This window comes from Lycorma delicatula, chromosome 8 (assembly GCF_047948215.1).
Source record: "Lycorma delicatula isolate Av1 chromosome 8, ASM4794821v1, whole genome shotgun sequence".
Classification (NCBI taxonomy): domain Eukaryota; kingdom Metazoa; phylum Arthropoda; class Insecta; order Hemiptera; family Fulgoridae; genus Lycorma; species Lycorma delicatula.
Window position 1 is genome coordinate 641234 of NC_134462.1, and position 22989 is coordinate 664222.

The 22989-nt window shown below is 26.3% G+C and overlaps 2 protein-coding genes across 3 annotated transcripts in view; both read right to left on the minus strand.

Annotated features, from left to right (window-relative positions):
• The window catches only part of Nca (neurocalcin homolog), an 84852-nt gene that overhangs the window by 26685 nt on the left and 35178 nt on the right, over positions 1–22989 (minus strand). The window contains exon 1 of one of the 2 annotated variants that reach the window (XM_075373085.1): positions 17519–17647. The exons of the other annotated variant lie outside the window; for it this stretch is intronic. The gene's annotated coding sequence lies outside the window, so the exon portion shown is untranslated. Of the gene's footprint in view, positions 1–17518; positions 17648–22989 lie in introns of those variants that run through there. 2 annotated transcript variants of the gene reach the window in all.
• Positions 11344–22989, minus strand: part of LOC142328920 (neuronal calcium sensor 2) — a 46819-nt gene continuing 35173 nt past the window's right edge. Inside the window, exons 2-3 of the mRNA XM_075373088.1 lie at positions 17519–17647; positions 11344–12208 (exon numbers count right to left, since the gene is read on the minus strand). Of these exons, the coding sequence (XP_075229203.1) occupies positions 12032–12208; positions 17519–17647 (306 nt within the window). The 3' untranslated portion in view covers positions 11344–12031. The remainder of the gene's footprint in view (positions 12209–17518; positions 17648–22989) is intronic.

Here is a 22989-nt window from a genome sequence, read left to right on the forward strand (position 1 = left end):
TGTTTAACTGTCAATTATCATTATTATTTTTGGGTAAATTAAGAGATAGCCAGAAAGAAAGAAAGAAGAGAGAGAGAGAGAGAGAGAGAGAGAGAGAGAGAGAGAGAGAGAGAGAGAGAGAGAGAGAGAGAGAGAGAGAGAGAGAGAGTTCAAGGAAAATTCTTTAGTGGTAAATTAAAGTCTAATAAGTTCAAACAAAAGATAAAAATAAACCCTTCTACAAATGGGGTTATCTATATCTATTAGGCTATACAGTACAGCACAATAGAAAGTAGACCTACTGTCTTCTTAGTGTGAACGATACTTAGGTGTACTTATATGACCAATAAGTGGATATACAACCATTCTTAGAATCAGATACAAAAAAAAAATAAAGAACATTTTTAAAAATGAGGAGTAATAATAAAAAAATATAACTGTGTTTGCAATCAAAATGAATTTATATAATATTACTTGCTCAAAAAGACATTTTAAAAATTTATTTCTAATGTAAAGACAGTTACCATATTAAAAACCTGTAAAAGGCAGACAGATACAATACAAATTCTAGATCATGAAAATATCTGCATACCTACTGATGTATTTAAACTGCTATGAAGTATATTTTGGTCAGGTAATTAGTCTACTTCTGCAAGAATTTTGAGTTGAAAGCATTAAAAGCCATTGAAAGCCTTAAAAATACCCTGATTTTTCAAAGGAGTGATAGTCCAATATTATTAATATGCATTTTAAGAATCTGAGCATCCCATTTAAAAAAAAACATTTGAAACCAAGTTAAGAAAATCCTAAAGCAAACCAGTAAGCTACATCTTTTACAAACAGATGACTCTGTTAAGTACAGAATATTTCAGGAAGAAATTTCCTACAATATTTCAAGGCTATTGAGAGCATAAATGATAAAATACAAACTGCTGTAAACTAGTTCCTGAAAATAATAAAGTTTCATGGCATGTAAAGCTTCCCTATATGTGAAACACTCAAACACACTGACGATATCAATGATCTGCAGCAGTAACCCAACTAAGGACATTTAACATAAATTAAGAAAAAAATTAATTGAAAAGAGACCCTTCCTTCATGGTATCCCAATGTTTTATGTGACAATCGATCCTTTGAAGAGAATTGAAGGGAACCCTCATAAAATAAAAAAAGATTTGGTTCAAGATATAAAATATTAAAAACACTTTGTAATAAATGCATGAAAGATGAAAATTAATCTTAAAAAAAGATATTCAAATTCTTTTAATTTTGTAATAAAACATAAAACAAGATGAACATTAAAATTGTAATCAACTTTTTACAATGATGCTAATATCCTGTTTTTGTTTTAATTCTGTTAACACTTTTACAATGTTTTATAAATACTACTGAAACCATACAAAAATAAACATAGCTGACACTGTCACTACTTTAGCATGCTAAGGTGTTATGTTTTTTTTTTTAATTAATGTGTTCATAATTGAAAATAACTGAACTAATTACATATTTACAACAGTGTTAAAAAAATTTCTTTAGTAAAAATTCAATTGTGCTTTAAAAATATGAGTACAAATGTATTAAACAATAATACTGTAATGCAAAAATATTAAGTACACACAACTTTTAGAAGTTCTAATAACATGTAAAAAAAATACACACACAATTACTTCTGAATAAAATAAAAATTTGCATACTTACATTTAACTATACATTTAATTTACAAAATCTTACTGATAAATTGTTATAAATATATTAAAACTTGTGCAAAACAGAATAGAGGAGAACAATGCAAAAGTCCTCAATTTAAAAACAGTAATTTTCTATACAGCCTTACTTTGATGAAGTAAATCCTATCCTTAAATCCATGAAGTAACAGATACATGCTGAAACTGGTAATTACATTTTCTATGTATTTTAAATATGAATTACGTTTAAAAAATAATTATCAAATTAAGATATAAAGATTAAAATACATACACATGAAATCAGAATACATAACCTAAAAATACCTCAAGTTTAGAATATTAATAACTCCAGTATTTGGCATTAAGTTTTATTTCTCTAATTATAATTAAAAACTTTTTACGTTAATATTATTAAATTATAAGCATAATAATTATGCAAACACATAAGATGATAATACATAAATAACTGGTTTGTAATTCAGTAAACGATTTTTTGCAAGTGTGTCCCAATGTGGAAAAAATTGTATTTTTGTTTTATATGAAAACCATATGAAATAATGATTATGTACCAAACTTTCCAAGGTTTGTAATTTGCATAAAAAACTTTTGTTAACGGTAATCCCTAGTTTTGCACAAAAAAGATCCTCTGATCAGAAATTCTGTAATGGACAAGTTTCAAAAATTTTATATTAAAGAATTAATTTAAAATTAAGTAAAGTAATAAAAAAAAATTGAACTTCACTAAAGTATATAAATCTGTGCTTTAAAAAATATAACATCATTGTTTTTGGTAAGATTATTATTTTTATGATTTAAAAACTACAAAACCTAGTATGCTTATTTTCTAAGTACTGGATATAGATTACACATATAATAATTTAAATATAGATTCAAAATTCTGCATTACAGTACAGAGATTCCTCACTTATGGTGAATAATCAGTTTCTAAAAATTCAAGTGTTAAATGTGTCTACTAAACGAAACACTATAGATATATGCAAATTAAAAATAAAAAAAATATACTTTTTGAGGAGAAAAGATACATACAGAAATACATTACATTTACTTCTTTGCAAATTTAGTTATGATTGATAAAATTACTAACTGAAATTAAAAAAAGAGAATATTGTATTGTATATTAATCTATACTACTGTGAGAATTATACATTACTTAATATCCTACGTAATGTAATTTACAAATTTAGTGTTATAAATTTAAGTTTGTATCTGTGTATGTAGTTATTTCTAAAATAATTTATATGTTACACCATAACAAAAAAATACAAAATAATATCATCTGTGGTTTACCATGGTCTAATAATATTTAACAAAAAAGATTCTACAAGGTAAACTATTTATTAGTTTCAATGGTCGGTTAAATCCTGATTATTTACAAACAATAATTTTTATTTATGATAAAAGAAAATATCATATATTCTGTAACAAGAATTGAATATGCAAGTTGTTATTATTAATTAAACTCAAGGAAATTAAATATATAGCCATTAATTAGATAGCCAAGAAAGCAAATATGAATAGACGTTTTAGAGGAAAACTAACTGGTGCTTCGGTAATGCTAAGAGGGATAAGTATACTGAATGGGATGTTTAGTTGAAACTACAGAGTAGCACACACTACAGTAGCTGATAACTACTATTCACAATAAAACCATTCTATTCAGTATTGGCAGTTCATCACACCAGTGCCTAAGTTATCGATATAATTTCAACATCATATTTGTAACATTATAACTACAATATAATAACAAAGTATAAAAATACAGATTAAGATTTATATGTAAATGAAAAGATTTCTGTATGAATCTGAACATTATAATAAGTCGTTAATCACAATTGACTGTCAAAGTCTATCGACTGATTTATAAATACATATGTATTAAAAAGAATGATGCAATACTTGTTAATGTTAAAAATAAATTCACATGGAAATGTTAAACAATATGCGATGAAATGTAAACAAATCATTTCCTCTTCCCACAGCCAACCATAGATCGCAATCTTTTTTAAAAAGAATAATACTTCAAGTCATCTTCATTTCAACAACAGTTTCAACTAAACATGTCATTTAGTATAAAAGATGTCACAATCAAAGAAGCGATTAAATGAAACTCAGCAAGGGTGTTAATTTGTTACATATTTGGCTATGTGTGGAACCATATTAATTACCACCATTAAATGCTTTTGTTAAATGTTGAAATGAATTATCATTTATGAAATATTGTTAATCGCATAATTTATAGTAAATCATATGAAAAATTTATTAACTTTTTTTATAAAGCTATTTGAATCTTTAAAAAAAGATTATTCTTGTTAAAAATTATTATTTTATTTACTTACACACTATTCTTTCTTTTAGAAAATACATTTTTAATCATTCTCTTTATATAATTTTTAAGTTTTAAACAAAAAGTATTTGAATGCCTTTTATTATATAAACCTGCATTTAAAAAACAAAATCCTTAAAAACTAAGTTTTGTAGATAATTTGTGCAAACTCATATAGTTTATTATTCTATATTTCAATGAAGAAATAGAATTACCACCATAATTATTTAAAGTAAATTTATTAAACATAATGTATGCTATTAGTATTAAGAAACTAGTATTTTATTTTTAATGATTTCAAACATGTTATAACTTTTAATCGTCCATTTAACTAAATAAAAATAATATGTTATTATGTCATGCTAACATATTTTAAAGACAAAACATCTCATTTATTAAAATAATTTTGGTAATCTGTAACATATAACACAATTCAAGACATTACTATACTTTATACACATGCAGCAAAGTATAATTTTTTTATTTTTTTTTGTATGATTATACTGCTTTAGCATCATACAAACAAAACCACTGTTGCTTTCTCATCTACATATATATGCATATATATATATATATATATATATATATATATGTTTAGCTTTGTCACAAAATATGTATGTTTATAAACAAACAACAATTTACATATATGGCTATTTATATATCCCTGTTCATGTATCATAGGGCCTAGATAGGTCTTCTTCGGTGGATGTGAGAGACAACCATAAATTGACAACCAAATTGAATTCTAAAAGTTTTGCAAAACTAAAACTGTCAATTTCATGGATGGTTATAATTATTTAAGAGTAACAGGCTAATACTTTCAATTAGTGTTAAAAAAAATCTTTTTAAGTGCTGCTGTTGATAACTATTAATTGTACAATTATGCTGTGCTGTATATACTTAAAGAAAAAACATTATTTTGCTTCATTCTTGTGATTTTCAAATAAAAACTTATTTTTAAATGATTTTTTTTATACAAAAAATTTTAGTCTTATAAAAATTTGGTACTTATTTAAATTTCCTTTAAAATAATAATATTTTAAAGCTATCATAACTACAATTTAAAAATTTGTGCAGAAGTATGGTAATAATACATAAATTTTAAGATTCAATACAACCTAACTTTACATTATAGAACATATTTATGATGGATATTTAAAGTTATCAGTCAGGCAACAATCTCAAAATAATATTTCCAAAATAATTATTCTATTGGATAAATTATTTAAAACTGGATAAATAACTAAGATTAATCCAGAATGATAAAACTTCATTTTAAAGGAGGTTTTTTGCAATTAAAGAGATATCAACCATATAAATCAAATTTAAATTAAACCGATAACAGTATTTTTATGACAGCAGTAGCAACAGCTCATTTTACTATTACTAACACATATGCATATAAAAATAATAAAACCCAAAACCATCATGAATCCAGTTCTGTAAACCAAAGTGATAATTTGAACAATGTATAGTAATGAGATGAACCTACAGAGGTCTATCACCTTAAACCTTAAAAATATTCTTTTGTAAGTGAGATAGATAGTAGGTGGATTGTTAAGCTGGGAAGACCAGTGAAGACTATTTAGTTAATGATATATGACTTCTCACAAAGGAAATAAACATTTCAGGTTTTTGTTTCCACGCTGGAGATTGCAAAAAAAAATCTAACAAGTACTGTTACTTGATGGATAAACTGAAGAATAAGATTATTTTTTCAATAATCTCATATAATCAAATCCTTAACATGGCAAATATAATTAATTACTTTAATTCAAACAGCCTAAAAGACAAGCTATGTAGCGGTATAAATAGTTGAAACACCTACCTGACTGATCACATACTACTAAACATACAATAACACACACTATGTACAGCACATAACAAAATAAAAATATTATACTACTTCAAGAAACATTTTGAGTATTAATTAATAAACAGAGGGATTTCTCGTTCCCAAATTCCTATTTAAAATTTATTATGACAATTTTACAAAAGAGAAAGAATAATTTTAAAGTAATTTTACTGCAAATTAATAATAAACATTTTCTATTATTTTGAAAAATATAATAATTAAAATCATTTAAATAAAATGATTTAGTCTTATAATGTTTTAATCAGTCATTATTTACATTAACATTTTATTACATATCATATATATATTTTTTCAATCAATCCCTGTTAATGACAACAAACTAATTTTTAACATGGTGTTTAAGTAATCAAGCGTGAAAAAGAATCTAGCAAAAAAGAAATTCACAAGACTTAATTCAATCAATAATTGTAATTATATACATATAATATAACAAACACAATACACCAAACTTATTAAATGTATATTAATATGACACTTATATACAAAATAATGTGGTGTTTGAAAAACTCATTAATCTTACATAAAAAAGGGATTACTATATATATATATATATATATTTCTTAATATACACTCACAAATGACTTTTTTTTGAGTAGTAATATTATTATATATTTCTTTTTTTTATAGGATAATTGTTTGCAAATAAAGTTTGACAAGGTCATCATATGGATAGAGCCATTAAAATAAATTAATATGACTGGTGATATCTGTAACTGATCCCACACATTCTTAACTAAAAAAAAAAAAAAAAGAAATGGAATTTATTAAATATAAACTGTTCTTGAATTCTAATAAGATATATTAGTATATATATTATTTCTGATGTTAAGAATTAAATTTTTAAATAAAAATTTACGGCTCATAAAAATTTTCCCCAAAATATTTTCTGTAGATGAAAAATCATCATATAAAAAGGTTATTTACATACTTTATTTTACATTATATCGAATTATAAAAAAAAAAATTAATTAATAAACCATTTTGTATAACTCTAAATGAATGTAAAAACAAAAAATAGTAAATACATATTAATGAAAGACCCTCGGTGATTTATATTTTACAAATGGCACAAAGTTAAAAATATCTATGAATCAAACATGAACTGTTAAACTAACCATAAATTCAAATGCATTTAACAAATTTTATAATTTTATTTAAAAAAATTGTATAATAAATTATCACAGCTATAAAATTATATACCTCTTTTAACCCTTAAGCTGGTTAGTATCTGTTACATCAGGTGACATGCATTTATTCAACTACCTGGCGTCAATATTTTTAAAAAAATTACTACTAGTTATAATTATATATTGCTCAAGTAGTACTGTGAAACAATTAAATACATATTTCTTGCATTCCACTTGTTTGTAGAAACTTTACTTCTAAAATTTGATAAAAAAAATTTGATATGAATTGATCAAGAACTCTTTTCAATGCGCTAAAACTAAATTACACTATGATAGCTATTTTTTTAGAAAAGAGAAGGTTCAATCGTAAAATTTGCAATACACAAACTTTAATTTTTAATTTACTGTAAGTTCTACAATACAATCTAGCTTCACTGTTAAGAATTAGCTTTCATTTAATTAACTTCAAATTACACAGGATGCCAATAAACATTTTTTTTGAATTAATGAATCAAGGTGTTTTATAAAACTAGTAGACATGCTGGCCCAGGATATTTGATTAATTTTATTTTTCAGAGCATTTAAACATTATGAAGCATTTAATACAATACATAAAAAATAAAATAAATAAATATACATACATTTCAGAAAGATTGTTTGTGTTCAATAATGGATATTTAATAAATGTATTAGTATGGACATTATTAATACACAATTAAGTCAATAAACATGTTTCATAAATTGACTGCTCAAAATATGTATATTTCAAATATTATATTATCAAAAACACTATTCTGTTATTTTAAAGCTGGAACAACACTGTGATCAGATATAATTTTAACTTATTTTTAATTAAAATTAATAGAACTGAACCAGTCCAACAGGATTAGTACAAAAAAGTAACAATTTTTTCTTCGGCTGTTTAAAATAAAATTTATATGTTAAAACATAACTGGTTTACATACTGAAAAAAAACAGAACAAAAAAGCAACAGTGGGTTAACTTTCGCTATTAAATGCAACCGTGACAATTTATAAATCAAGTGGTTTGATTACTCAAAAATCTGTTTATATGGTAGACAAGCTTTTGAAAAGGTGAGCTCATAAAACAAAAATTATTATAGAGGAAATAGTAGAACTCCATCAGCAAACTATTAAGACTATTACTGATGTAATGGATATAGACAGAGGTTAATTAGATGAACAAATACCAGCTCAAGGATAAATGATTAAGAATATAATATCTTTTTATAGATAAAATTTTTATTTTTTGTTATCACTTTAAAATATTATTACTTCAATTTTTTTATTAAAGCAAATTAAGATAAAGCTAAAAAAAGGAGATGTGATAATATATTTTACTATATGAGATGCTTCTTAACATGAAATTTAAAAAGTGGAAATTATAATAAAATATTTAAAAATAGAATGTTTATCAGTTTATATTCAAGTTGGACATATACTAATTAATTTTTTGATTTTCTTTGAACAATTTTATCTTAAGTTTTATAATGTACAAAAAAAATTCACAAATAATGACTGTTAATAAATAATATCAACTTATACTATACCTACATAAATAAGTAAATGCTTTATTTTATCATTTTTAATATATATATATAAAAATTATTTATAATATTAAAAATGTATTATTTTACTTTACGTTAACTAATAATAAATTTATGATTATCAAGCAACAGTTTATAGTATGAGAAATAAGAGGCGCAACATACATATTTTATTTATTATAATACTATATAATGAGATATAGTAAAGAAGAACATAGATGTTGGTTAATCTTTTTTTCCTCAAAAAATAAGTTGAACAAAATATTATTAAAAACATCAAAATTACTGATAAGTAAAAACTAAATCTGTATAAAAAACTTATAAAAAAAGAAGATTTTATTAATACAGAATTATTTACTTTCTCTATTTCCCTGTTATAAAATTCTACAAATGAGGGGCAGTGATTAGTAAACAAAATACTTGTTTTTGTAAACCAGGTGTAAAACAAAATAACAAATCTTGTATAATAAATGAAATTGAAATAATCAAGTCCTCATTTAATTTAATTTCATTATAACTGATAAAGTTTATACTGAACTATTAAGCAATGCATGCTGTATTACTGGTTTCCACTTGTTCATTGATCTTTTTCATTAAGATGGAATGATAGAGTTGATAAACCTTGAAATAAAGATGGCTATAAATTAAAGCTCAGTGCTGCTATCAATCCTTGGATTTCAGGATTAACAGCATCGTTAAAAGTTAACACTGTCAGGATTAAGTTAACAGCACTATATTAAAACTGGTAATGCCAAGTTTACCAAACTATAATTGAACTGACAAGATTATTGTAAAGCTTATAACCAATCTGTTAAAGAGCAAATAAATAAGGTCTTTTAAAGACTGTGAAAAATAGTTATTACTTTTTAATGGAGTACAATCCAACTTATAAGAACACAAAAAATTATAAAAAAATAGAAATTTATGAAACACAAGTAACAGTAACGTGTAAGATTAATTGTAATGGTACTATTTTAATATATTAAGTCTCATATTGAATAAAACTAGTTAACTGATATCTTTTAAAGAATACAGGCTAATCTGTATATTTATTCAAATAACTGCAGATATTAAACAAATTCAATTTTCACTAATAATGAAAAATGGATGTTTTTAGCCGGTGAAAAGTGCCATGTTTGATCAGAATTTAAAACTAGAATCTTCTGGATAAAAGGCAGAAGCACTACACTCTGGCATGAACTTATGTCCTTAAAGTTCATTATAATAGATGTGAATAAGTCATTAGCTTGGTAAGAAGTAAATTTGTTTTAAACATCTTCTAACATTTTAAAATATATGATGTCAATCATAAGGAACAATGACAAATAGCACTTGTCATTAATGTAAAAGTTCATGATACTTTTACATTGATTCTGTGATCGACTCAAAATTTATACAATTTAAGGATTATTCTTAAGCATTTTTATGTCTGAAACATACATATAATGTTTTTGTAGTAAACCTTTTTCTAAAATATTAATAACTATACATAATAACAATAGTGCACAAATGACAAAAGGCAAAGAATAAACATTTAATCTGCATTAACAATGAAAGCAAAACAATGTTAGAAAAACTCTTTACCAGGTGACTGTATTTCTGTTGTGGTAACATTTAAAAAAAATAAAATTGAATAACATTAAATTCTTCAAAATATATTGTTTTAAAACTTTGAATTATATAATGGAAAATACTGCAGAATATAAATTCCATAAAAAATTGTCATTACAAGCAGTAAAAATCAGTTTCTGCAACTCTATCAACCATTTTCATGTAACTGTACATAACTGTACATTAATTTTCAATATTCATAGATTCACCATCCACTTCATAAAAACCAAATTAATTTTTTGTAATATAGTCTTCGTATTTCATTGTTAGAAATAAGTAGTTAATGATACTACGAAACAAAAAGCAAAAACTAACCGGCAAATTGAGTAAAAAGTATAACAAGCACATCTTCAAAGCATTTAAGGTAGTAACAAATTGAACATTGTATTCATTGATCTGTAGATAGATGTTCTAATCAACATCTATGAAATCATAAGATATAAATAGCGATAACAAGAGATAAAACAGGTTCACGATGAAATCCTTTTATCATTCAAATAATAACAATCACTAATAATTGTAAGTTAATCTACACAGCATCAAAGTCATTTCAAAACCTTAAGCAATAGAATTAGTTTTCATAAAGGAAATGATGTTTTGCTAATAACTATTTAAATTAATGTTATAGATTACTGAAATATGAATAACATATTAAACGAGGACTTAGGTAATTTTTTTTAGAATTACGTTACCTGGGAATAAAAAAAATAATATCTTAAGAAGAAACGATACAAGTTATAAACACTGAAACAATAATAATAACACATTGTAAAAATTTTGTTAATTATAATATTATCAATCACACCTGATCAATTAATAATGACCAAAAACTTTTTTTATATAAATTAAGTAAATACTATAAATCATTTTTATATAAATAAAAAAAATTCAGTCTGGCTTTTTTCATTAATGTGTCATTAAAATCTAAAACAACTACTCATTATAATAATTTTTCCCCAGTGCATTTTAACACTTAAAAAAAATTAAAAACCATTAGTATTTGTAACTGTAGCAGATTTACTATTAATTCATAAAATTAAACATCAAGAAATTTAAATTGTGAGAGCATAAGAAATATTATTTATACATAAGACAGAGAGAAAGAGAGTGAGAGAGAATGATAGAGAAAAAGAGAGTGTTACAAATATAGTGTCTCAATTAATGAATTACACATCTTTCTAATTTAAGATGTTATTCAACACTGAAAAAAAAAATGTCAAAGCTACAAAGGATTATATGTAATTATTAGAGAAAACAAGAGTATCATTCATCATTCTCAGAATTACTGATTAAGTAATTAATTAACTCAATGTTAATTAATAACACTGTTTCGCCGACAATCAATGGAATGTCAAAAAATAAATAAATGATTTGTAATAGTCTTGCTAAACATTTTTTTGCTGGAGAGGAGACACACAAAAAATTTTTATAACTTTCTTCATACCACAACGATAAAAAAATAAGATAAATAAACACTTTCTTTTAAAATCGATGAGAGATACTAATTGGCAATGGTGTTAACCGTATAAATCTGTTACTGGTGCCCGCCTTGCAACTTTTTTTTTACACATGGCACTTAGATGTTGATGTACTACGGACGAAATGTTATCAAAATCCATTTGAAGATATCCTTCCCAATATGATGATAAATCAGGACATATTACTCATTCACAAAATTACATACATCTAAATTTCTTTAAAAAATCTAATCAGATACAATTTCTCTTCTTCTTCTTATTCTATATACATTTATTAATTTTTCTTATTTACTTTTAACAAAAATATATTGCAAGGCAGGCATGCAGCACAGGAAGTTAGCTATAAATAAATTTGATTGGTTCATTATGGTGCGAGCATTTTGGACAATTCTTCATCTTGCAGACAACCTTTCAAGAATTCATCTTGTGTCAGTTGTCCATCATTATTTTCATCCATTTTAGCAAAGATATTTTTTGCTCGCTCTTCAGCTGAATCTGCGGGCCTATTTGAAGAGCATGCTCCAAGCATGTCATATATTGCCTGTAACATAAAGGAATATATATAAATTCATATAGCGGTATAAATCTTACAACAGATTAAAATTTTTATAAACTATTAAAAAATAAGTTTACTTATACTTAACTAAAAATAAAAAGAATATTAATAAAGAAAATAAATAATCTACCATTAAAATTGTCCACCAATTTTAAAATGATGGTGTTTTTTATAAAATGTATGTGAATTTGACATGCTATTATTAGATGAAATTGAAATTAGAATATGAACCAAAGATAATTCATCCACTGTGACGCTTCAAGTCTAATGTTATGAAGTGTTTTACCTCTTCCACAAGTAGCTCCTAAAGTTCTTCATTTTCAGTTTTATTTCTTCATGCAAGATTTTTGCTTGAACTTTGACTAAAAGGGAAAGAAAGGAAATTTTAATTTTCTCCCCGATTGTATATCCCACAATACTGACTATTCTGCTATAATCATAACTTCATATCAACTGTTCATTAGAAACACTGTTAGCTGTTTGAGATAGTATTTAAAAGTCAACTGTATGCTTCTTGTCTGATTGTACCAAGAAAGAAAAGCAAGCAGTGATTTTTTTTTTTAGCAATCTGTCTGATACAAAGGCACAAACCATTCTATTTTAATTAAACTGCGCAAAATAAGCATTCATATAAAAAAAATCTATAGAGTGATTCAATATAGCAAAATTTAACAAAAAAATATTACTAAAATTTTTGACAAAGAATTAGTTTACTCTTATCAGCCAATTGCAGTAGACCGAGTCAAATTCTGAATTTAGGATTTGCAAAATAATTTTTTCTATGTAAAAATCATATAACATTATTATAGTACAGATGACGAAACAGAACAAATTAGAATAATTGTTGCTGATATTACACAAAGTACAGATCAGCCAACATTCTAGACAGACTTTCTTTTTAAACAATAAAAAATAACACTGATACTAATAAAAATCTATAAAAAACTGGTTATAAAATTCTAAGAAAATATTATTCAAAATTTTGATGATGCATTAGATTACACAATCTGGCCAGTGAGCAGTCATGGACTGGGTATGTGATGATAAGATTATCCACCAATTTTTTTTATTCTAGTAACATATGTAATAATGTACTGTTATGGAAGTAGATCCAGAAGGAGTTGTAAATTTTTTTTCAATACTTTTCTAAGAAATTAAATTAAGGATTCAATAATATACAAAATGAGGATAGCTAGTAGTTAGCATCTTAGTCAAAATTCTGCAATTCCATCATTCATTTCATAAAATTTATGGAAAATTATAGGCTATGACAAAATTCTGCAAACTAATCAGACACTAAGAAAATACTATGCAACATGTTGGCATAGAATGTAGTCAACACATCTGAATTATCAAAATCAAGCAGCCATTTGCATGCTTATCAATATATTACGTTCATTAAAAAAAATCATGGAGGAAATGTCTGAATTATTAATGAATTATGATAATTCCATTAAGTTATATTGTAATGCTTTAAATAAAATTTCTATCAAAACAAACAAATGAAGAATTCACAATTTTTTTTACTTTAACAATGTAAACTGAATTAATTTTTACTAATCATTCTGCAGAAATTTTCTGGAAAGAATCGATTATTATAATAAAAAAAAAAAATGACAGGAATATTTTATTTCAAAATAAAAATAGAATTTAAAATTTGTTATAAATTGAATTAACAAAAAGGGACAATGTTAATTTTCTTCAATTATTACAATCTGAAATTTAAATATAGTAATGATATGTCATGCACTACATTATTATTAAAATTTTGTGGTTATTATTAATAATATTTTTTTTTTTATGTTTGTGAAGTCATACCATAATTGAAGAGAATTTTTCAACTGCATATAAACTATCCAAGCAAATAGTGTTAATATATACTTTGCAATGTTATGAATTTCTTTTTTTTTCCTGTTTAGCCTCCAGTAATTACCTTTCAGATAATACTTCAGAGGATGAATGAGGATGATATATATGAGTGTAAATGAACTGTAGTCTTGTACAGTCTCAGTTCAACCATTACTGAGATGTGTTGTTAATTGAAACCCAACTACCAAAGAGCACTGGTATTCACGATCTAGTATTCAAATCTATGTAAAAATAACTAACTTTACTAGGACTTGAACGCTGGAACTCACGACTTCCAAATCAGCTGATTTGGGAAGACGCGTTCACCACTAGACCGACCAGGTGGGTGCTATGTTTTGACTTATCACTGAAAAAACTAACCCACTAGATTTTATACGAAAATTCTTTTCTAACAGACTGAGAATAAATTATTTAAATTAACTAATATATAAATATACAGAGTGGTGTAAAACTCGCTTGATACTAAGTAAAATATAATTACGAATAGCAAAAAAATTTTAAATAAAATTAACTATAGCAAAATTTAGTATACAACAGTTTAGTCCATAATGTTGGTATTTCAAAATACTGATAATTCAGCGGTGTCAAATTGGCAGTACAATGACAAACACAACTGTCTAGATCTGTATCTCAGTGTATTGAAGTGAGCTGCAGTGTCTGAGTTGATTTTCTGTGTTAAGTAATTGTAACGATGTTAACAAAAGAAGGAAAGATTTTCACTTAAAAACTTTTTTTATAAAAGTAGTAATACTGCAGTTATTGATGAGTGGGGGTACACATTTTACATCAAACCCTCCTAGACAAACAGTGTAGACATATGAGATAAATCTGAACAACATGGATGATTTATGGATGCACCAAGATCTGGCTGTCCAATAACAGTCGCAAAAGAGGAAAATGAATTGCGCATATGTTTAGCAGTGATGCAAAGTCCACAAAAATCAACAAGACAATGACCCTCTGAGCTTGAGTGATCACAAAGGTCCATACAAAGAATGTTACACAAACATAAATTTAAAGTCTACATTCTACATTTACTTCATGGGCTACATGAAGATGACCCGGATCAATGTCCTTAAATGACAAACATGATCCGAAGTTATTCGTTATGAGACCAATTTTAAGTTAAGTGGACAAGTTAATATACATAACTGCATTTATTGACATACTGAAAACCAACATCTTTTGTTGGTTTGAGTGTTTGGGGGAAATATCATCTTTTGTTGTACTCAGACCGTACTTTTTTGAAAGAACAGTGACAGGAGATAAAATACTCGGACATGCTTAAAAATTACGTGGTACCAGGACTCATGACATGTACTGAAAACATTCACGAAATTTACTTCCAACATGACCCTCCACCACATTACATCACTGCAGTCTGCAATTATTTGAATGAAACATTTGATAGAAGAGCGATTGGTCGACGGGCAGATATCGATATACCTCCAGATTCACCAGATATTACGCCAATAGATTTTTTTTCATATGGGGTGTCTCAAGGAGTCTGTTTATTCTAGAAAGCCTCATACTATTGATGAACTGAAAGATTACATTTACGATGCATTCAATGATTTGGACAGTGATAGAGAACTTTGCCATAGTGCATGTTCCCAAAAGACTGCAAAAATGTATTAATGAATATGGAAAACATTTTGAACATAAAATATATTTGTAAGTACTGTCTGTAATAAATAAAATAAAATAAATTCAGTACTTTTATAAACAAATGTTAAGTGACTTTTGTGCCACTCTGTATTATCTTCAAAGGCAGTCAATAAATAAAATAAAAACAAACTTGGGTGATAAATTTATCTAATTGCAAAACACTTAATTGATTTTATGTCTAGAAGTTTGACATTTTCCTAAAAAAAAGTATCCTGTTTAATAATTTATGTTATTTTAGAGACATATTTTTTAAAATCAATTGGTGTCAATATCATATAAACATAATACGACAGGTAATTTTTATAACAATAGGAGTACCAATAAAAATAAGTGTAAATAAAATATACCACATTGATGACAATAAAGAAAAATAAAATAATTAATAAAATGGAATAATTATGATTCATAAATGATGTTATTATATTTTTTAAACATTTCTTAAAAATAAATTAAAATTTTAACTTCTCTGTTAAAACTGTACTTAATGCAAGGTATTTGAACCAGGTTACTCCTTACAGGATTTGTCATACTATAATTACCAGTGCATTTATAGAAGAATAATTATTTGAAGTATTTTATGAAATATAAACAAAGGGTAATGCGTCATGTAACATTAAGCTAATTGATGTCTGTCAGTATGGTTTGGTGTACAATTTCAACTGAGCTGAAATTAAATCCACCTCAATCGACCATTTGAAAGAAAACTAGGCAAAACTTCTTTACAAAATCCAATTTTACAAATTTCACTCCATAAATCTGCATAATTTTTAAATCTCTTTCAAATCTATTTCTCAGATTCAATTGTTTAAAAACTCAAGTGGAGTATACAATTAGTGATTTTAATATATAATGACTGCTGGGTAGTACTAACCTTTGTATTTTATTCCGGTAATAATATCCTTTACCCCAGCTATTCCACAGGAATCGATAGATTATAACATTTAAATAATTCATTAAAATTTTAATGATAATTTCTTAAAAAATGTAATAATTTCTAAAACTTCTGCTGCTCAATTATTTTTTAGTGAACCTATTTTAACAAAGTGATAAGTAAAGTAAATAAGTAAGTAAATAATCCTATTTCATGCAATCATAAATTGATGAAAAAGATATAATTTGCTTTGTAACCGGTGTTTCTAAAGCATTAATTTGTGGGATCATTAAAATATCACTGTTTTAAAGCAATTTTTTTTTAATCATTAAATCTGCTTATATAAATTTTTTAATGGGAACATTAAACAATAATTCTGAAAAATATGCTTCAACAAACATCAACAACTGAACTTGAATTTTAAATTAAAAACTTAGTATTTTCATAACCGATTATGAAATCAAAAATAAGCTTGTAACATGAATCAGTTGGTGGTTAATAGAAGATGAAGATCTCTGATCTCTGATTCAGGTAGAAATAAGACGAGGATATTTGTAATCTGTTCCTATTGACTGTCTAATTATATATAGGAGCAATATGGAAATGGAAAGATAACAATTTAAGAGAGATTTTGAGATTAATTACAATTTAAGTGAATTATATAATAATATATCAAGTTTACTTAATTTGTGAGGGATGTTTAAAGGGTAAAGACTATAAAGAAAGACAAAAACTGTAAGTATGCTGAAGTTAATTAGCACAGAACAGAAAAAGAAAAGAAACAATGAAAATAACAGATTATTGCATAACTTTGTAGAACTGACAATAAATCTAATGTTGCAATTTAATCCTGTAATTTTAAGATAAACTATTAATTTTGCAGTTACCTGAACAATTTTGGTCATTTCCTGTATATCAATTACACCGTTTCCATCAACATCATACATTCTAAATGCCCATTTGAGCTTTTCCTCAGGTGTCCCAGATGAGGTAACATCTATTGCCAGCAAGAATTCCTGCACAAAGAAAAGTTAATTTAAATATATTTAAAGTTTTAACATTTATTTTCAATACTGTAATAGCATTAAATCTACCTAAACTGTAAATTTATCACGACTGAAAAATTTATTTTTTTACTTTGCTACTACAAAGTAGCTTAAAAAAACTCAATTTTATTCCACATTTCCTATTAAATGTTTAATTGCTTCATCACTCTTTGAGCACTTCCATATGAAATCTGACAGTGTGCTGATAATCTCCTCAAGCTTTTTTAAGGTGAATGATGCATCATATTCTTAACCTTAGCCAGTTTAGCATCAGTCAAAATGGCCTGTCTTCCGGTTCTCTTCTTGCCTGATACACATTCTCTTCAACTGATTTGCATTCTCTAAAATGGATGATTAATCTCATTATGGTCGAATTGTTAGGCACTGCCACATCCGGGTATTTCCCATGAAATTCATCTACAACATATGCATAAGAACGACTGAAAAAGTAATGTTCAACAATTAAATTTTGTTGCTCTTGGGAAAAGGTTGTTGCTTGTTGTTCTTGTTTACCAAACAATAAACAAAACACTGCTGCAGGCATCATGTGATAAATACACCACAATGGCGTCTACGTTTGTTGTTAATACCCATGATGCAATCTTGGAGTAGCCAACAGAACTTTTTCAACTATACTACTATTTATAAACACTTTAATTTTGATGTGCATTACTTTTGGATCTCTCAGTACTATATCTATCTCAATACAAGTGTCAAACATATCAACAATTATAACATAAGTGCCACAAATATATCTGTATTGAAAAAAAATATATAATATGTTTTACACATTATTTTTTTCATTTTTACTACAATAAGAAAGGCATATTCATCAAATACAAAACTGAATTTCAAAGCTTGTTCTGCAGCGATAGCTTTTCTTATAAATTAAAAAATTGTCTGCTCCATCTTATTTCCTTAGATCAACCTCCTTCTGACACTGTTTTGTAATTTCATCTTGAGAATACTATTACTATTCATCCTATTCACAGAGTTCACTTCCATTTTTCTCTGTATCTCTTAAGTGCAATACCTTGAGCTTGTAACAATCATCAACTACTATTGTTTGGTTTAGGATCCCTTTGTTTTGTTTTCTCAACCAGTTTTCCAGCTACTGCTGGGTCTGGGTGTGTGTGTATGGGCAAATGCAATTGTCACATCGGCTGGCCAGGCCTGTTGACGCTGCAGTTTAAGTATAAATGTACCGATAAAAATGTAGTTTGGAACAGACTCAGGTCATGTGGTTAATTGAAATCCTACCACCAAAGAACACCAATATCCACAGTCTAGCTTTCAAATTCATATACAAGCAACTGCCATTAGAAGGACTCAAATCTGATCCCTTAATGATACTTAATATTAAAGATCACATTTGTTATTAATACAAAAGCAAGGTCTGAGTTTTAAAACCAGACTGTACTAATTAGACCACAATTCTGTAAAACTGAATAATTTTCCAACCTTATAATTCTGAACGTTACGAATATGAGTTCTTTGAGCTGTCACAACAATCTTTGTAATTTTTTATTATTATCTTTTATGATCACATAGGATCACTATAGTCAGTCCATTATCCAAGTCTCTTCAATGGGACTGTTTGGGCCTTGCAGTTCTCCTAGTACTTTTTCATACATTCTGATCTTTGTGCCCTAACTAATATTGAAAATGTTCGTGTTGCGAGTTTTTTCTTGTGAATGTGAAATGAGTGTTTTTGTTCTTGATTTGCTTGTTTAATTTTATCTTATCTGTGACGTCTTCTGGTATAAGGCTAATTTCCTTCAGATCCTTTCTTACTTCTCTGATCCATCTGCATCCTGTCTTGGTGTTTTTCGAGTTGATATTGTACTGTACTAGCTGTTTCTTGAGTCTTGAAACCTCATGATATGTCCAAAGAAGCCTAGTTTCCTCTTACACACGGTATCAGTGATGGGTTCTAACTCTTTGTACACGACTCTATCTGGCACAATCCACCACTGCCCATTTTTCTGGTACTTTTTATTGATGCAGGTTCTTCCAATTCTTCTTTTGATTTTCTGGAGTCTTTGATTGTTTGTTCAGGTGGAAGAGTGTTTCTGCTGTAAAAGTGGCTTCTGGTTTTACAATTGTGTTGTAGTGTCTTATTTTTGTATTTATTGATAGGATCTTTGTACTTTATACAACTAAAGATAATCTATATAACACAAGATAGTTGATATAACTAAAGATAAACAATATCTTTTGAATTATCCAAATACAAATGACAGCTTCTCACCTGTTCAACATTTCTGTTAAGGATTTTTCACCTAATAAAGATAATAGAGAGAAATTATATGAACTATATCACTGTTATATAACTTGGTTAAATGTTATGTGTAACTGACAATATACTAAGGAATAATGCAACTAACTTCATACAGCATTAGATATCTATTATTAACTAGATGAAATTAGCAGAATCAATATATTAAAAAAAAAAGTATTTTTAACCTCATAGCAAATTTAAATTTATCAGCTCTCAAACACATCAGAAGTTCACATTACAGCGAAATTACACAATTAAAAGTAAAACATAAGAATAAATGAAAAGTTATTTGAATTAGTGCAATCTAACTGATTATTAAACCTAATAGGATTGATTATTGATTATTTGGAGGTGAATATTAAGTTGAGTATTTTGATATATGTTTTTATCTAACATTTATCATTATGATTAGTGTTTAGGAGCATATAATTCGGTGAGTTAGAGCATGTAAGTGTGCATGTAGACATACATGTACGTGTCATTGTTTTCTCCTTTTTCTATTACAAGTGTTGAAGATTTATGAAATCTTTTTGTAAAGTTTTTACAAATCTTTAAGTTACATTATAGTAATCTGGCAATTGAGAAACTCCTCTTTTATTTTTAATTTATATTGCTGGCATTCTATTCCTTTTATACTGGCAAAAACATCATTTTTCAAAATTATGTTATAAAAAATACTTTATATGTTTACTGGTTTCACTCTCTTGCAGCATTTTCAAGCAATTATAGTTATTCATTTGTCTGATTAAATTTAAAAACAGATTCTTTAGAAGATAATATATATTTCTTTTTGCAGCTCCTTCTCAGCAAATCTCTCTTTCGGTTCATCTTATTCTACATGCTTGTTTTTATTAATCAGTTACCATATTGCCCTTTAAATCATCAATCATCTCTTATCTCCTTTTTTTATTCCCAATTTACCTTCAAACACATTTCTCACCAACCAATCATCTCCTTTCCACATTCAATACTTATTTTGACCGCATTTATTTTTTGTTAAATACTTATTCAAGAATAGTATCTTTAACCATAGTTGAAAGACAACAAACACAAACATTTTTTAATATTTATTCAATAGAAAAATGTTTTCACTGTTATTAGCATAAATTGAAAATGGATACTGAACAGGTCAGTTGTTTTACAAAAATTTTAACTTGAATCCTCAGTTTAAAACTTAGTGAGAAATAGTTGTTTTTATATAAATTATTTTGATAGAAGCATATTAAAAGTAAATGCCCTGTCAAAAATTTACAGTAAAATTTATATAGTGGAGTGGCAACAATTTTGTTCCACTCCAATTAATTTCTCTCTAATTAATTTCTTCTCACAAAAAAAAACTGGGATGACTGTCATTAAGTTGGAATCAAGCTCTTTGTTGTCAATAAAGATAAATAAAATATTACAGTTCCTAGGTTTGATTATCAGCTTTGAGTTATATTTTTCATTATTCGCACATTTGTTTATATTAACTTATATTTCAAACGGCAATTATCCGTACAAAAAAGGTCCTTCCTCAATTATTAAGTTATTTAACAGTGAAAAACTGCAACTAACCCATAATTACTTTAACTTTATAATAATAAAGAAAAGTAAATGGTCTTTCCTGGTAAAAATGAACTAAACATGACAGAATGATTAAACTATAACATGAATAAAATAATATTAACATTGAGGAAGAAATTTTTATATTGTGTAGCATTATAAAAACAGAACAGAATCTAAATTATATGTTATAACTGATTATTGAAAAGTACGCTACTATAAAATTTAACTGTCATGACTACTTTATACTCAAGGTTGAGCAATAGCAAACAATGTAAGAGAAAAAGACAGTGATGGGATATAGTTGTGGCGCCTGATACAGAGGTTACCGATGTAATATTGACTTGAATGTCAATATGAACCAAAATAACAGTTAATATGTTCAGCCATAAAAATGGATGAATTTCTTTTTATGTAGATATAACTAAATTTATTCTTCAGATTATAGAACATTATATATAAAGATTATCAACATTTCAAAATGTCAAATAAATAATGACAGTAAAAATTATGGCGACTATTAAATTTTTGATATGTTAACCTAAGTAGATTTAAAAAAAAAATCATTTTTTTATCGCAACTGTAGATACACTGCAAATATTTCAGTAAGGAATACAGGTTGAATGAAATGATACATGAATAATCAAGCGACATAATAAAAATTATAATTTTATTTATTTTTTAAATATTCTAAGATGTTTTAAAAAATAAGTAACACTTTATCTTCATTAACAGAAATATTAAAAGAAAATCCACAAATTTAATTTGATCTGTAGGAGTGAATGGGTTATCAATCATGGGTGATAGTGGCCACACATGGCTTCAATCACCTAGAGGTTTATTTTTGAAAAACTGTTAGCAGATCAGATGAATGAATTTTTACTATTATTACTTAAAATATTTAACCAAATCTAACTAATAAAAACTAAAATACTGGTTAGATGTACCAAATACTAAACAAGATCAATATATGGGAAAATTAAAAATTAATTCCAGGAAATATTTCATAATTAAATCATCATCTATAAAAATTATGTCTTTAGTGGTTTTACATTACTTTTTAATAAAAGAAGACAACAGATTAGAACTGTAACTAAGAGAAGAAACATGTCCTAACATATGAATAACTTATTCATCAAACCAAGTCACTATTGTATAATGTAACACTAACAATAAATACAAAGAAAAAGCTGATTTTAAATACAGTCAAATACAGCCACAACTGCCAATTCTTATTTCAAAAACTAAAGTTATATATAATCACTTATTTGGTAAGTAATAAATGACTTACGCTAATTTTACATAATTCTATTTACTTCTCTCTCTTTTTTTGTTTAGCATCCAGAACCACCATAAGGTATTACTTCAGACGATGAATGAGGATACTAGGATTGTTTACATAATAATTCGATTTATTTGCTAAAATTTTACTTGGGCTTACATCAAGTTCCAAACTAGATTAAATAACTAAAGTCTCATTACACAATTA